Source organism: Phyllostomus hastatus, unplaced genomic scaffold (assembly GCF_019186645.2).
Source record: "Phyllostomus hastatus isolate PE091 unplaced genomic scaffold, TTU_PhHast_1.1 phas_contig_16, whole genome shotgun sequence".
In the NCBI taxonomy this organism is placed as follows: domain Eukaryota; kingdom Metazoa; phylum Chordata; class Mammalia; order Chiroptera; family Phyllostomidae; genus Phyllostomus; species Phyllostomus hastatus.
Window position 1 is genome coordinate 5,222,114 of NW_025333643.1, and position 15,757 is coordinate 5,237,870.

The 15,757-nt window shown below is 47.2% G+C and overlaps 1 protein-coding gene across 1 annotated transcript; it reads left to right on the forward strand.

Annotated features, from left to right (window-relative positions):
* The first annotated feature begins 8,378 nt into the window (after positions 1-8,378).
* Positions 8,379-15,637, forward strand: PRRT3 (proline rich transmembrane protein 3). The gene is made up of 4 exons (XM_045832059.1): positions 8,379-8,442; positions 10,887-11,968; positions 12,122-12,277; positions 13,086-15,637. Exons 2-4 carry the CDS (start codon positions 10,948-10,950, stop codon positions 14,837-14,839), a joined length of 2,931 nt encoding a protein of 976 aa, XP_045688015.1. The 5' UTR covers positions 8,379-8,442; positions 10,887-10,947; the 3' UTR covers positions 14,840-15,637.
* The last annotated feature ends 120 nt before the right edge of the window (positions 15,638-15,757 follow it).

The window sequence follows — 15,757 nt, forward strand, 5'->3', positions numbered from 1 at the left end:
GGAAATAAAGCCTCAAATGACCGATTGAAAACACCTGTGGGGGTGGAGGTCCTGGGAGAGATTCCCAGTCTCACAGAAGAGTTCGTTGGAGAGACCCACAGAGTCCTAGAACATACACAAACCCACCCACATGGGAATCAGCACCAGAAGGTCCCAGGTTGCTTGGGCAAAGTGGCAGAAATGACTGAAATCCAGAAGAGAGTGGAGCCAGCACCATTGCTCCTGCTCAGACCCCGCCCCCACATACAGCATCACAACCCAGCTAGGTGGGTTACCCCACCCTAGTGAAGACCTAAGGCTCCACCCCTCACTACATAACAGGCAAGTCAAGACAAAAAAAAAATGGTCCAAACAAAAGAACAAATCAAAGCTCCAGAAAAAATACAACTAAGTGACGAAGACATAGCCAACCTATCAGATGCACAGTTCAAAACACTGGTAATCAGGATGCTTACAGAATTGGTTGAATTTGGTTGCAAAATAGATGAAAAAATGGAGGCTACACTAACTTAAATAAAGGAAAATGTACAGGGAACCAGTGGTGATGGGAAGGAAACTGGGACTCAAATCAATGGAGTGGACCAGAAGGAAAAAAGAAAGAACCAAACAAAAAAAAATGAAGAAACAAGAATTTGAAAAAAATGAGAGGCTTAGGAACCTCCAGGACATCTTTAAATGATCCATCTGAAGGGAAAGAGGAAGAGCAACAAGTGGAAAAGTTATTTGAACAAATAATAAAGGAGAACTTCCCCAATCTGGCAAAGGAAATAGACTTCCAGGAAGTCCAGGAAGCTCAGAGAGTCCCAAAGAAGTTGGACCCAAAGAGGAACATACCAAAGCACATCATAATTACATTAGCCAAGGAAAAAATGGAGAGAATCCTAGAAGCAGCAAGAGATAAGGGGACAGTAACCTACAAAGGAGTTGCCATCAGACTGTCGTTGATTTCTCAAAAGAGACCTTGCAGGCAAAGAAGGAGCTGGAAAGAAGTTTTCCAAGTCATGAAAGGCAAGGACCTACATCCCAGATTGCTCTATCCAGCAAAGCTTTCATTTAGAATGGAAGGGCAGATAAAGTGCTTTTCAGATAAGGTCAAGTTAAAGGAGTTCATCATCATCAAGCCTTTATTATATGAAACGTTAAAGGGGCTTATCTAAGAAAAAGAAGATAAAAACATGTACAATAAAATGACAGCAAACTCACAATTACTAACAACCACACCTAAAACAAAAACAACTAAGCAAACAACTAGAACAGGAACAGAACCACAGAAGTGGAAATTACATGGACAGTTAGCAACAGAGGAGTGGGAGGAGAAGAGAGGGGGAAAAGGTACAGAATAAAAGTAGCATAGATGGTAGGTAGTAATTAGACAGGGGGAAGGCAAGAATAGTATGGGAAATGGAAAAGCTAAAGAACTTATGATACATGGACATGAACTAAAGGGGGTGAATGTGGGTGGGAGAGGGTGTGCAGAGTAAAGGGGAATGAAGGGGGTGGAAAGGGAACAACTGTAATAGCATAATCAATAAAATATATTTTAAAAAAACAAAAACTAAGAGCTGATTCTTTGGAAAGATAAATGAAATTAATAAACCTTTAGCCAAACATGTAAAGGAAAGAGAGAGAACCCAGTAAATAAAATTATAAATAAATAAGAAGTTACAACCAATACCACAGAAATACAAAAAAAAATCATTAAAGAATACTATGAACAAGTATATGCCAACAAATCTGACAATCTAGAAGAAATGGATATAGAGAAGTATAAATCTTCCAAGACTGAATCAGGTAGAAATACAAAATCTAAACAGGTCAATTACTAGCAATAAAATTGAAGCAATAATTTCAAAAAACTCCCAACAAATAAAAGTCCAGGAGTAGATGACTTCTTGGGTAAATTCTACCAAACAATCAATGAATAATTAATACTTGTCCTTAAACTACTTCAAAAAATTGAAGAGGAAGAAATGCTTCCAAACTCATTCTACACAGCCAGCATTATGCTGATACCAAAACAAGACAAAGACAGAAGAAGGAGAAGGAGGAGTAAGAAGAAAGAAGAAGAAAAAAATAAAATTATAGGCCCATATCCTTAATGAATTACATGCAAAAATTCTGAACAAAATATTAGCAAATCAGATTCGACAACACATTAAAGTGATTATACACCATGAAAAAGTGGATTCATCCCAGAGATGCAAAAACAGTTCAGCTTCTATAAATCAATCAACATGATACACGAAATTAACAAAATAAAGGATAAAAACCATATGATTACCTCAATAAGTACAGAAAAAACATTTGACAAAATTCAACATCTTTTTATGCTAAAAACTCTCAACAGGTGGGAATAGAAGGAACATATCTCAACATAAAAGAGGCTCTATTCAACAAGCCCACAGCTAATGCTAAAAAGCCAAAAGCTTTTTTTCTCCAATCAGGAACAAGACAAGGGTGCCCACGTCATCACTTATATTCAACAAATATTGGGAATCCTAGCCACAGCAATCAGTGAAGAAAAAGTAATAAAAGGTATCCAAATTGGAAAAGAAGTAAAACTCCCATTATGGGCAGGTGACATAATATTATACATCAAAACCCCTAAAGACTCCACCAAAAAACTGTTAGAATTAATCAATGAATTCAGAAAAGGATACAGAATCAATATACAGAAATCTATTGTATTTCTATACAGCGATAATGATCAGAATGAGAAATTAAGAAAATCCCATTTACAACTGCATCAAAAAGCATAAAATGACCCTGAATGGTGTGGCTCAGTGGATTGAGCACTGGCCTGTGAACTGAAAGGTTGCCAGTTCAATTCCCTGTTAGAGCACCTACCTGGGTTGTGGACTGTGTCCCCAGTTGGCATGAAAGAGGCAACCAACTGATGTTTCTCACACACATTGATGTTTCCCTCCCTCTCTTGCTCCCTCCCTTCCTCTCTGTCTGAAAATAAATAAATAAATCTTTTTTTTTTTAGCATTAAATGCCTAGGAATGCATTTAATCAAAGGGGTGAAAAACCTGTACTTTGAAAACTGTAAGACACTGAAGAAAGAAATTGAAGATATACCTTGCTTATGGATTGGAAGAATTAATATTGTTAAAATGTCCTTACCACCTAAAGCAATATATAGATCTAATGTATTCCCTATTAAAATATCAATGGCATTCTTCTCAGATTTAAAACAATACTAAAATTTATATGGAACGACAAAAGCCCCTATATAGCCAAAGAAACTTTGAAAAAGAACTAAACAGGAGGTATCATGCTTCCTGGTATCAAATTACACTACAAAGCTACAGTTATAAAAAATGTATGGTATTGTTAAAAAACAGATACATAGATTAATGAAATAGAATAGAGACCCCAGAAATACAACCTTACTTATATGGCCAATTAATTTATGACAAAAGAGGCAAGGATATACAATGGGGTAAAAACAATCTCTTCAATAAGTGATGTTAGAAAAACTGAACAGATACATGCAAAAAAATTAAATTGGACCACTTTATTATATCAGATAAAAAATAAACTCAAAATGGATTAAAGACTTAAATATAAGACCTGAAGCTATAAAAGTCCTAGAATAAAACATGGGCTGTAAACTCTTTGACATTGCTCTTAGCAAGCAATATTTTTTTGGCTATGTCTCCTTGGGCAAGAGAAACAAAAGAGAAAAGTAAACAAATGGGATTACATCAAATTAAAAAGGGTTTGCACAGTGAAGGAAATAATCAACAAAACAAAAACAACCTACTGAATGGGAGAAGACACCCACACACAATGGAATATTATTCAGCAATAAAAAAGAATGAAATCTTGCCCTGCCTTGTGTGACTCAGTGGATTGATTGCTGGCCTGCAAACCAAAGGGTTGCCAGTTTGATTCCCAGTCAGGGCACATGCCTGGGTTTCAGGCCAGGTACCCAGTGGGAAGCATGCAAGAGACAACCACACATTGATGTTTTTCTACCTCTTTCTCCCTCCTTTCCCCTCTCTCTAAAAATAACTAAATAAAATCTTTTAAAAAAAGAATGAAATCTTGCCATTTGTGACAACCTGGATGGACCTACAGAGTATTATGCTAAGTGAAATAAATCAGACAGAGAAAGACAACAAATGTATGATTTTACTTATATGTGGACCCCCTCAAAAAAAACAAAACAAAACAAAATAGTAACAGACCCAGAGATATGCAGAATAAGCTGATGGATGGGTGTTAAAGGGGAGAGGGATGGAAATAAAATATCATTATCATTTCAAAACACTTATCACTACTAAATAGATACAAAACCAGAAGAAATAATCAGAAATACCAAAAAGAATTGGAAGGAATTGGAAGTGAGGGAGAATGGAATAAGAAACTGCTAATTTCAAAGTATGTACCAGATTATCAACTTTATTAACAAAAAAAATTCTTTTAAAAAAGTTTAGGTTTATTTAGCTGGTATCCAAGGAGGCTAAAATCTAGGAAAGAATGAGTTACAACTCCAGGAATCCTCAAGGCTTAATTTGTCCAGTTCAGTGAAGGAAAGTGACTGTCCAAGACCTCAGAGTTGAGGAGCAGGGGCACAGCACAGAGAAGGTTCTCCAGGCTGCACGTCTCCTACCTGTTCTGCCGTTTGTTGCTTTGTTTACTCCAGACCCACCAGCCGGAAAGAAAATGTCAGCCGACTGTCCTGGGCATTGTCTAAGCAGGAGACTCATCACTGCTAGCCACATCACCTTTGCCTTTTCCTTCTCTCTCCCTTTCTTTGGGAGCTTCTGAGGTACTTTGGGGAGGGAGCTCCCAACAACTCCCAACACTGTTGAAGTTCCTCCAACAGAGCTCCAAGTTGGAGGTCTGTTTTCATAGATTCACACTCCTAACACAGCAGGAGCCACCTGGGTGGCCTGGGGTTTTCATCTCCCCTTCTCCTCTTTCTGAGGTTCCTTTGGAGGGGCAGGAGGGTGTCATTGCCATTAAAGGCACTGGCTTTAAAATCAGACTTATAGCTTGGCCTCTTATTTGCTGTGTGACCTTGAACAAATTACTTAAACTCTCTGAGCTTCACCTTGTTAGATGTAAAAAGGACAGCATAATAATATATAGGGCCGTGATGACTTAAAAAGAATAATGCTGAAAATGGAGATAATTATACTTGAACAATAATAATAATTAAAAAAGAATAATGCATGTAAGGTAGGTAGCTTAGCTCCTGACAGATTGAGTGTTTGGTAAATGGAGATACCAACCATCTCCCATATACTTGGAATCATCTCCCAGCTATCCCCTGTCCCAGAGTCTCCAGGAGGATGCTGGGAGCTCCTTTTGAAGCCAAGATACTCCCCACCCATACCTGGTACTCCATGTTCCTGCTGCATTTGCCTGCACCCCTGGCCAGTCTACTCTTTCCGTAAGATCAGCTTCATCTTGGTTTCCGGCCAAAGGGATAATAATCTCTCTTGCTTTTGTCTGGAATCTTAAAACCCCTACCAATTGATGGTTTGGAAACACAATGGGATTGGGGCTCCTGACTCCAGAGAGGGAGCCAGGGAGCAGCAAGATGATGCTGCCTGGACTGGTGGGTTGGGCACAGTTACACCAGGGAGACTTTATAGAGGCATGAATGGGGTGAAACTGAGGAAGAGAACAAGGCCAGCTCTGAGCCTGCTGAAGGAATCTTGACACCACCAAAGGAGGTCCACCAGAGAGTTCACAGGAGGCACTGAGACACAGGATCTATACCCCATGGCTTCTGTCATGGGCCCCCAGAACTATTCCCACCAGGATTGCCCACAGGGAGAAAAGACATAGTTCCCTCCAAGTAAATTAGTATGCTGTCAGAAAGAGAAATAGATTTTGGGTAATGCCCTAAAATGCTAATTGTCTGCTATACACAGAACCAGGATCCAGGTAACTTCCAACAAGATCAAAACAATGGGCTAGATCCAACAAGATAAACATTAAAAAATGTAGATTTACAATGGGAGACAAGAAACCAACTGTACAAAGAAATGTGGACAACCTACTAGATCAATAATGGGCAACAAAGCGATGTGGCTACCAGAAATATTAATCCACTGTGAGGCTATAGTAATAGAGGAGTAGAATCTAGGAAAGAGGAGGTGAAAGTTCAGCTTTATTCCCAACTGGGTTCAATTCCAAGAGTCATACTTTAAGGGGACAGGGTTGACCTGGTAAGAAGCAAAAAGCACAATGGTGAGAGCCTAGAATCCTGTCTTTTGAGAAAAGGCTGAAAAAACAGGGAGTGTTTAGCCTGGAGGGAGAAATTCGAGAGAAATGAGAGATATCTTTACAATTCTGAAGAGCTTCCCACAAGGAAAACAGTAGAAGTGGTCAGAGGATGTGGTGAATTGGGAAAAGCCAGAACCCTCTCCCAGAGTCAGAAAAGCTGGATTCCAGCTCCATTATTACCAGATAGTGGAGACAGAACACTCTTGAAACCACACATCATACCAGACACAACTGATACCTGAGCTGCTGAGAGCCAGAGGCAGGGAAGTCCTGGGAGGCAGAGTTCAGCTCAATCCTAGAAAAAAAATCTTTATTTTTTTTAAAGATTTTATTTATTTATTTTTAGAGGAGGGAAAAAGAGAAGGAGAGAAATATCAATGCATGATTGCCTCTCACATGCTCCCTACTGGGGACCTGGCCTGCAACCCAGGCATGTGCCCTGACTGGGAATCAAACTTGTGACCCTTTGGTTGCCAGGCCACTGCTCAATCCACTGAGCTACACCAGCCAGGGCAAATTTCTATCTTTTTAAAGTGATGTTTTTCGTTCTTGCCTCTGACCACAAAAGAAATACATGGTTGTATAGAATATTGGTAAACAGAAAAGCAAAATTAGATAAAAATTGCACCAACCCCTATTTACTTTCTAATATTAGGGATAAGATACATTGACAGGCAGATATTAACAAAAATGGGATCATACAAATAATTATCTGATAAAATTTAGAGTGTCAGCATGTAAAGATGTATGTAAGGATACTTAATGAGTACTGTTTCTAGTAAAAGAAAACTTGCAAACAACTTGGTTACCCACCGGTGGGAGAATATTGGGAATGTCTGAGGAAATGACAGTGCGTACATGCCGTCCCTTACTGTGCAGCTTGTTGAAAGGAAAAGGTGGAACTAATATGTATTGCCTTCAAAATCTTTTCACATATATCGCCCGAGGTAAAACAAAGCTATAGAATAAGCTAAGCTGCATACGTAGTATGATTCCACTTTTGCAAGAAGAAATGCATGCACAGAGGTGCACATGTTCCCATAAGCAGAGGAAACAGTATGGTGTTAACAGTGGGTACACTTGGGGGGCAGAGTAGGAGAGGCCAAAGGTAAGACAGTTAACATGTCTTTTGAATATTTCTGTGTTGCTTGAATTGGGACAATCAGAATATATTATTTTTATAATTAAAATGACTGATATTTTAAAAAATTAACAACAATCTACCCTGGGAACTTCTCCATGCCATTAAAGATTCTATGTCATATTTAATGACCACATATATTCCTTGTGTGGATTTCTCTTAATGTATTGAAACATTAAGAGATACTTAGTACATCAGGATAGATCAGTCTATTAGTATAAAGGGTATTTAGTATGTCAGGAGCTGTCCAAAGAGGGACAAGGAACATTTTGACAGTGTCTATCAGAAATATGCAGACCCAGAGATCTAACCATGACTCAGTTAGGAAATTATCTAATAGATACACTAGTACGTGTGCTTGAAGATATCTATGCAAGAATCGGTCCCTGCCTCCTTATTCTTGCTACCAAAAGGCTGGAAACAACCTACATATCTAGGAATAAAAATTATAGGCTGACCACATGCTGCAATTCTCAACAGCAGATACAAGAAATGAGATGGATCTATAGAAATTTATGTGGAATATGTGCCAGGATGTATTACAAAATGAAGGGGGTAAAGACAAGTTACAGAACAGTATGTATAGTACGATCTCATTTCTATTTAAAATGTATATGCGACTGTGTACTGGGAAAGATATGAAGGATATACATCAAGCTGTAGGTAGAATTTACCTGTAGGTATGTATGTATCCCTATGAGGATATAAGTATAGAGAATAAAGGGAGTGAGTTCTCCGTCCCCTCAGGTATGCAAACGGAGAATGGCTGCCTCGTTTTGAGCGATACTATGGAAGGGATTTCCACATCCCTCAGAGGTGATTTCGGTCCCCTCTTAGCCCTGAGAATCCCAGAGAATGGGGAGGTCCGGACTGGAAGAAGAATCCACCCCTAATGGGAAAGGGTTAAGTGAGGATGGTGTTCTGTGGGCGGGCTCGGCGATCGGCAGCGCCGGGCTCTGTTAGCCAAGCCTGAGCATCTCGGAGGATGCGGCGCGGCAGCGCTGCTGGGACGCGCGCAAGGTGAACGCGGGGGCTGCCTACGCGACGCCCAGGTAAGAAACTGGCAGAGGGAGGGGGCAATGGCAGAGCCCAGGCAGGGAGCATGGCCTGCAGCCCCCGTTTTGGGTGCGCGCAGCAGAGCCTGCACCAGAGCCCACCCCCACCCGGGACACTGCGGGAAGGCTCGGAGCCAGGGGAGAGGAGGAAAAGAGGTAACCTGAGATGGGCCAGCTCCCGGAGGCTGCCCTGCGCTGCCCTCGAACTGGCCTCTCCCCAGTCCCCAAAGCAGGGAGATTACCTCCTCCCCGCCCCACCCCCAAATCTCTCCTGCAGCTGCAACCCAGTGCTGGGCAGCCCCCTACTTGTCCACAGATGCCCACATCTCTTGGATTGGGGGTGGTGAGCAGATGGCATATACTTATCATTGAAGGCCCAACTCAGCTGTCTCCTCCTGTGCAAAATGAACCACTGGCGGGTTTCACAATCCCTAGCATGGCTGTGTGACCTTGGGTGAGTTGCTCAATCTCTCTGAACCTCAATTTCTTCCCCTGTGAAATGAGTATAGCCACACGCCTGCTTGTGTTGGGAGGGTGGGATGAGATGGAGGGCATAAGGCTAAGCTTAGCACAGGCACCCAACTGGGTAAGAACTAAACATAGGAGTACTATTATCAACCATGACCTGTGTTAGGGACCTTTCAGTCAGTCCCCCTCATCTTGCCCCTACTCCTGACACTGGAACAGACACATCTCTTTGGTTCCCCTGCACCTAGCCTGGGCCAGGAACAGAGCATGGGTGAACCTGGGCATTTTCCTGGTGAGAGAGCCTGGAATTTCCATTGGCTTCTCAAGGTGTCTGTGGGCCACCAAGAGTTAAGAGCCAGGGAGATCTGGGCACAGCTGTTTCCCAGAGAAAAGGAGCAGGGCCTCTGTTCCTAAACACATCCAGGCCAGGGCTCTCAGTTGCTGTCCTCCCCTCTTCTGGCTGTGGGGTCCTTCCTGCCTCCCTGGCTCAGCCAAGGACTCTCAGGAAGAGGAAATTTTAGGGTATATATAGCTGGGGCCAGTCATATGCTGGGGGGCTAGACACAAGACCTGGAAGATGCAGGTGCAGCCCTTGAGAAGCCCCAGGCCTGTGGGAGACAGGAGATACATTATGTGACCAGGAAGATGGGAAGTGGTAGAGGGGGCTGACAGAGAAAGAAATGTCTAAGCTGAAACAAGCCATTGTCATATCTTACCTGTCTTTTTGCACTGGCCTCTTTCCCCTTTTTAAAACATTTATGAGACTGTGAAACATCTCTACTGGCTTCCTATGACACAATAAAATCCAGGTGCCTTGCCGGGGCTCACCAGTCCCCTTGTGGTCTAGCCCTGCCTTCCTGACTTCGCCTCCCCCTGCCACTTTCTCCTTCATTTCCTGAGCTCCGGCCACACTAGCTGTATTTCTTGAACTCTCCTAACTCATTCCTGTACCATGGCCTTTGCACTTTCTGTTCCTTCTCCCAAGTGCTTTTCCCTCTTACTTTCAAATGGCTGGTTCCTTCTTCTCATTCGGCATTTAGCTTACATGTCGCCTCAGAGAGGCTGTCCTGGCACCCCCTGTGTAAAACACTCCACCGCCCCTCTATCTCTTAATCCTACTTTCTTTTCACCATGGCTCACTTTATTGAACATCATTCCTTGTCTGTGCCTTGCCTAGAATGCCACCTAGGCAAGGAGAGCAGGAATCCTGCCAGTCCTGTTCACTGCTTTATCCCCAGACCCTGGCCCACACTATATGATCTAGTTATTTGTTGAAATAGTTAAGGGAGCTGATGGGAAAGAAAGCCTTCTGGACAAAGGGAAAAGTAAAAGGGCTCTAATACTTAGGCTCCTATCGTAGGCCTGAGCCATTGTGTGTTTTGTCATGTAAGTCTTATAGGAGCCCTTTAAAGTTAGGTACTCTTATTATACCCATTTTACAAATGAGGAAACCCTGATGCAAAGAGGTAAAGTAACTCACCCAGAACTGGCAAAGGTGGGATTCAAACCCAGGTCCCTCCTCAAAGGCAGGAGCCTGTTCCTCTCCCTCTTCAGCTCTCTGATATTTGGCTGGGACTTCAAAAATAGGATTTCAGCAAGTGAAGGAGGAGGAAGAGAGCATTCCAGGAGGAGGGAATGGCAGGCGTGAAGGCCTGGAGTGTCAGGCAATCCAGTAGGTGTTGAAGGATAGGTGAGTAGCCTGGTGTGGCCTTGGAATGCCAGGAAAGGGTCTTAATTCTCTACTAAGGGTGCTGGGAAGCCACTGAAGGTTTTGAAGCAGGGCCAGTGGTGTGACTAGAGAGGCAGTTTTAAAAGGTCACTCTGGGCAGCACAAAGATTGACCAGGAATGGGGGAAATGTGTGGGGGTGGAGGGACCTGCCTCATGTTGCTCTTCACTCTTTTCCACGAACCCCCTTGGGGTAGCCACATGTCCCTAACCCTGACATGTCATTCCCCCTCTGCTTTTTTTTAGGCTTATCCAGTGAGGACTGGAAGTTGAGGGTTCTAGGCCCAGGCATCAGAGTGGACGGACCATGGCCCCCAGTCCATGGTGCCATGTACATGGCCTCCTGCAGCTACTGCTGCTGCTGTCCCTGGGGGCTGGCCCTGCTGTGGGAAGGGGCCTTCCCAGGACGCAGAAGGACTTGGAACCACACCTGGTCCCAGGAGCCCACCCCAAGGCCCCTGTTGGCACAGAGCCCAAAGCCTTCAACTTCCCCTGGGAGAAGCCCAGAGATGTGAGCCCTTGGAACTTCAGTGTCCCCCAAGTCCCTGTTGAGGAGGTACCTGAGAGGACTGAAGACTCTCCCCTTGGGCCAGCGCTGCATGGACCTAAAGCAGCCCAGGGAGCTCAGAGAGAAGGACTCCCAGTAACTGATGACTTCCAAGTGGCTCAAGGGCCAAGTTCTCAGGGCTGGACAGGACCTCCTGACTCACAGGAGCCTCTGAAGCAAGATGCACCAACACCCCATCCAGTGGGGCCCCCCCATCTCACTTTCACCACCACAACTCCCAGACTCCAACTCAGGGTAGCCACAGTTCCTCCCTCCTCAGGGGAGCCTGGAGGTCAAGTGGGACAGCGACCACTTAGAGATGACAGTCTGGTTGCCAAAGTCAAGACCAGGCTCTCAGAGACATTCCCTTCAGCCCACCAGGGTCCTCCGCACACTCTCGCACCCCACCCAGGCACTGTCAGAAGGCCAGTGCTGGAAGAACAGGATGGGGGTGAGGAAAAGTTCCTGGAGGCAGCTCAAGGTCCCCTCTTCACCCAGCAGGATGCAGTAGCCTCTGAGGTTGGCTCAGTATCCCCAGTTGAGGTGGCATCCACTCAGGAGCCTGGGTTCCAACCAGACCTGGCATTGGCCAGAAGTACTCCTCCTGCCAGGAAGCTGCCAGCTGAGCCCCCCAAGAAGGCTGGACGTGGGGAGACCTGGGCAGTCAGTTTTCCAAGTCCCTCACCGAAGCAGGCTGACTTCCTTGATGTTCAGGGCTCACCAGGACCCCAACCTTCAGGTCCTCCAGCCTCAGAGACTCCTGACGGGCAACCCAAGCCAGGTAGGTACCAAAGTGAGGTGCTGAGCAGGGCCGGGAGGGACAGTGTTCATGACAATTGGATGCTCCAGTTTCTGTGTGCCCTCTGGTCCCTTGGGTCTCAGTTCCCTCATTCTGGAGAGTCAGGCAAAGTGATGAGTGCTTTTGTCATTTCAGAGATAGCAGCAATGAATGGAGCAGACCCCATCTCTCCCCAGCGGGTGAGAGGAGCAGTGGAGGCCCCAGGTACTCCCAAGTCCCTCATCCCTGGCCCGTTGGGACCTGGCCCCACTACAAACCGAACAGAGAGCCCCATGGGGGCCCTGCAGCCAGGTGAGAGTATGGCTGGGGGTTTGGGGAGATTGGATACTCTGTCTAATAACTAAGAATATGTGTGAGGTCCATATAGGAGGGAGGGGAGTGAATAAGGACAAACATCTTCTTCAAGACATTGGCTAGGACTCCTTCAAACAACTGGGGATAATAAATCAACACTGGGTACTCTGGGAAAAGTCATTTGACCTTTGGGGGCTAGAATGTTCCTACATGTAACATGGATGTATTGTGCAGTGATTCTCCAACTCTGGAATATCACCCAGGGAGCTTTTTAACTTATTTATTATTTTAATCCTCACCCAAGGATATGTTTATTGATTTTATACAGAGAGAGGAAGGTGGGGGGAGTGAGAGAGAGTGTGAGAGACATGTGAGAAATAAGCATTGATCAGTTGCCTCCCGAATGCACCCCCACTGGGGATCCTAGGTATGTGCCTTAACTGGGGGTAGACCCCACAACCCTTTGGTGCACAGGAGGATACTCCAACCAACTGCGCCACCCAGCCAGGGCTCACCCAAGGAGCTTTTTAAAAATTCCCAAGGAATTCTGATTCAGTTGGTCTCCAGGTGATTCTAATATGCAATCCATGTTGGGAACTGCTAATATATTATTAATAAAAATGATAGCTCACATCCATTTAACACATATTGGGTGCTGGGCACTATGCTAAACATTCAATCCTACCCCATCCCCATTTTACAAATGTGCTTGGAAAAGTTAAATAACTTGCCCACCACACTAGGGAATAATAGAAAATCAAAAGTACTTCACAAAGGGGCTATTTTAATATTGTTATTATTGCAGATGAAGCCGAGGAGTGGCCCGGGCGCCCCCAAAGTCATCCCCCAGCACCCCCAGTCCAGGCCCCCTCAACGTCACGCCGGGGCCTCATTCGGGTCACCACGCAGCGTGCCCTGGGACAGCCACCCCCTCCGGAGCCCTCAGCCAGCTCCATGGCATCAGCCCCAGCCTCTAGCCCTCCGGCCAACGCCACCGCACCCCCTCTACGCTGGGGTCCCCTACGGAGGGTACTGAGCTTTTCCTGGGAGCTGCACGTATACGGGGTGGGGGTGCTCTTTCTGCTGCCAGCGTTGCTGGCAATGGCCTCTCTGGCAGCCGCCCCTGGGGGGCCCTGGCTGGCGCTGGTGGCTGCAGTGCTGGTGCTCCTAGCATCGGGGCTGCGATCTGCCTACATGCTTGCGGACCCCTACGGCTCCCAGGCACGGCTGGGTTTACGCGCCGGCCTGGTGCTCTACAACCTCCCCTTCCCCTTGCTGCTCACTGCGCTGGCGGCCCTGACCCTGCTCGGCCTGGGTGCCGGGCTGCCCCAGAAGCTGCAGAACCCGCTTCTGTTGGGAGTAGTGGCATTGGCGCACGGCGTGGGGTTACTCGTTACAGACCTGCTGTCGGCGAGGCCGACGCTCAACCTCCTGGCTCAGGGCTTCTCCTGCGCCTGGGGCGCAGCCGTGGCTCTGGGCACCCTTTGCCTGTGCCGTCGCCGCCTGCTGGATGGGCCACGGGGCTGGGACGCCAGCCCAGGCCCGAGGCTGCTAGCGGTGGCGGGCGCACTGGGGCTGCTGGCCAGCGGCCTTCAGCTGGCGGCCGCGCTCTGGCTGTACCCGGGCCCAGGCCGCGAGAGCCGCTTCTCATGGGCCTGGTGGGGAGTTCATTTCTGGCTGCGCCTGCTGGAACTGACATGGGCACTCGCCTTGGCGCTGGCTGCTGTAGCCGCAGTGCGGCCCAGGCCGCCCACGGAGCACGCGTGCTGGGCTAAGCTGCTACGCCTGGCGTGTCCCGCGCCCTCAGGCAAGAGCGAGGTGCCGGAGCGACCCAACAACTGCTATGCGGGGCATAGTAGCATCGGTGCAGGTAGCCTGGCCATCAACAAGAGCCTCATCCGCAACCCAGCCGAGGGAGCGCCACCTGCCACGCCCACTTCAGGCGCCTGGGGCTCCGCGGCGTCGCTGGGCCGCGGGCCCCAGGATGGCCAAGGACTCTCCCGTAGCAGTGTGGGGCCTGCACCGTCGATGAGTGAGCTGGACCTGAGGCCGCCTTCGCCTATCAACCTGAGTCGCAGCATCGATGCCGCACTCTTCCGAGAGCACTTGGTGCGAGACAGCGTGTTCCGACGCTGCGGCCTGCGTGGCCTCGCCTCCCCGCCGCCTGGGGGCACGCTGCGGGCGCGCCGGGGCAGCCACCCGGACCCCGAGTTCGAAGGCCCCGGCTCTTCGCTCCTCCGTAGCCGCTGCCGGTCGCTCAGCGACATACGCGTGCGCGGGCCCGTCCCAGCACACGTGGTGGACGAACCTGAGCGGGTGGCTTCTGGCAGCTCCATGGACAGTTTCTCCCGGGGCTCGCTCAAAATCAGCTGGAACCCGTGGCGCCACGGGTTGTCGTCGGTGGACAGTCTACCCCTAGATGAGCTGCCCAGCACGGTGCAATTACTACCTGCCCCTGCTCCTGCTGCCACACGGCACGAGGAGCCCCTGAGTGAGGTCCAGCCTCACTGCAAGCCTGGGGACTCCCGCAGCGCCTCCAGTGACACCATTGAGCTCTGAGACAGCCCAACGCTGCTGCAGGACCAAGGCCCGATCCCCGGTGACCGGTGGCTGAATGGCATGGCAGACTGGGACAGTTGAGCATTTGAAAAACTGGCATCCCGGGTCCTCAACGGCGGAGACAGCCAGGAGTGAACCCACCCACCTCCTCCCGTTTTTTTGTTTTTAAAATATCTCTATTTTTTTCCAGCAAGTATTTTGCACAGAGGCTGTGACTTAACGCGGAATACAGGGTGGACATGCATGGATTTAGGTATGGGGAATGGGCTTCAGGTGCCACATACACCCCTCCAGACTCCCCAATATGGAGGGACGAGGCTCGCTTGTCTAGATTGACTGTCCTCTTTGTGCCAAAGAAATAAACCCTTTAGGACTTGGCTCATGCCTCCCTCTGGCCATGCCAGGATCCTATTCAGAGGAGAGGTAGGAGGCCCCACACTCCAGTAATTCCAAGTCCAGTATGTGTTGGGGACAGGGAGATTGCCAAAAGAAAGGGCACTGGACCCTTAGCAGCTTTAGAAGTAAGGCTACCAATATTTTATTGAACACCTATTTGTTGTACCATCTTCAGCTCTGCACTTTCATCACATTTAATTATCATAATAAGCCTGAGTGGAAAGCATTATCATGCCAATCTTCTAGATGAGAAGAGTGAAGTCAGAGATAAAAGTCATTTGTCCAGGGTCCTTTGGCCCAAATAACAGCTCGTACTGAACCCAGAAAGTTCTACCCCGAAGGCTGTGTCCTCCACCCCCCTTCTCCTAACACTACTTCAGGGCCAAGCCTCTCTTCTCTCCTCCCTCTCTACCCCTTCACCAGGGTAGCCCTCAGTTTCCCAGGGTTTTAGAAAACTTCCCCAAGGGTAGGGTTGGGCTCTCAGTAGCTTAGACCAACCCATGGTGGGTGAGGAGCAGGTAG

What these genes read in the sequence shown, in the direction of transcription:
- PRRT3 (XM_045832059.1), top strand. Translation starts at nt 10,948, where the DNA reads ATGGCCCCCAGTCCATGGTGCCATGTACATGGCCTCCTGCAGCTACTG. An exon ending in TGACGGGCAACCCAAGCCAG is followed by an intron (nt 11,969 to 12,121) that starts GTAGGTACCAAA and finishes TTGTCATTTCAG; the next exon opens with AGATAGCAGCAATGAATGGA. An exon ending in CATGGGGGCCCTGCAGCCAG is followed by an intron (nt 12,278 to 13,085) that starts GTGAGAGTATGG and finishes TTATTATTGCAG; the next exon opens with ATGAAGCCGAGGAGTGGCCC.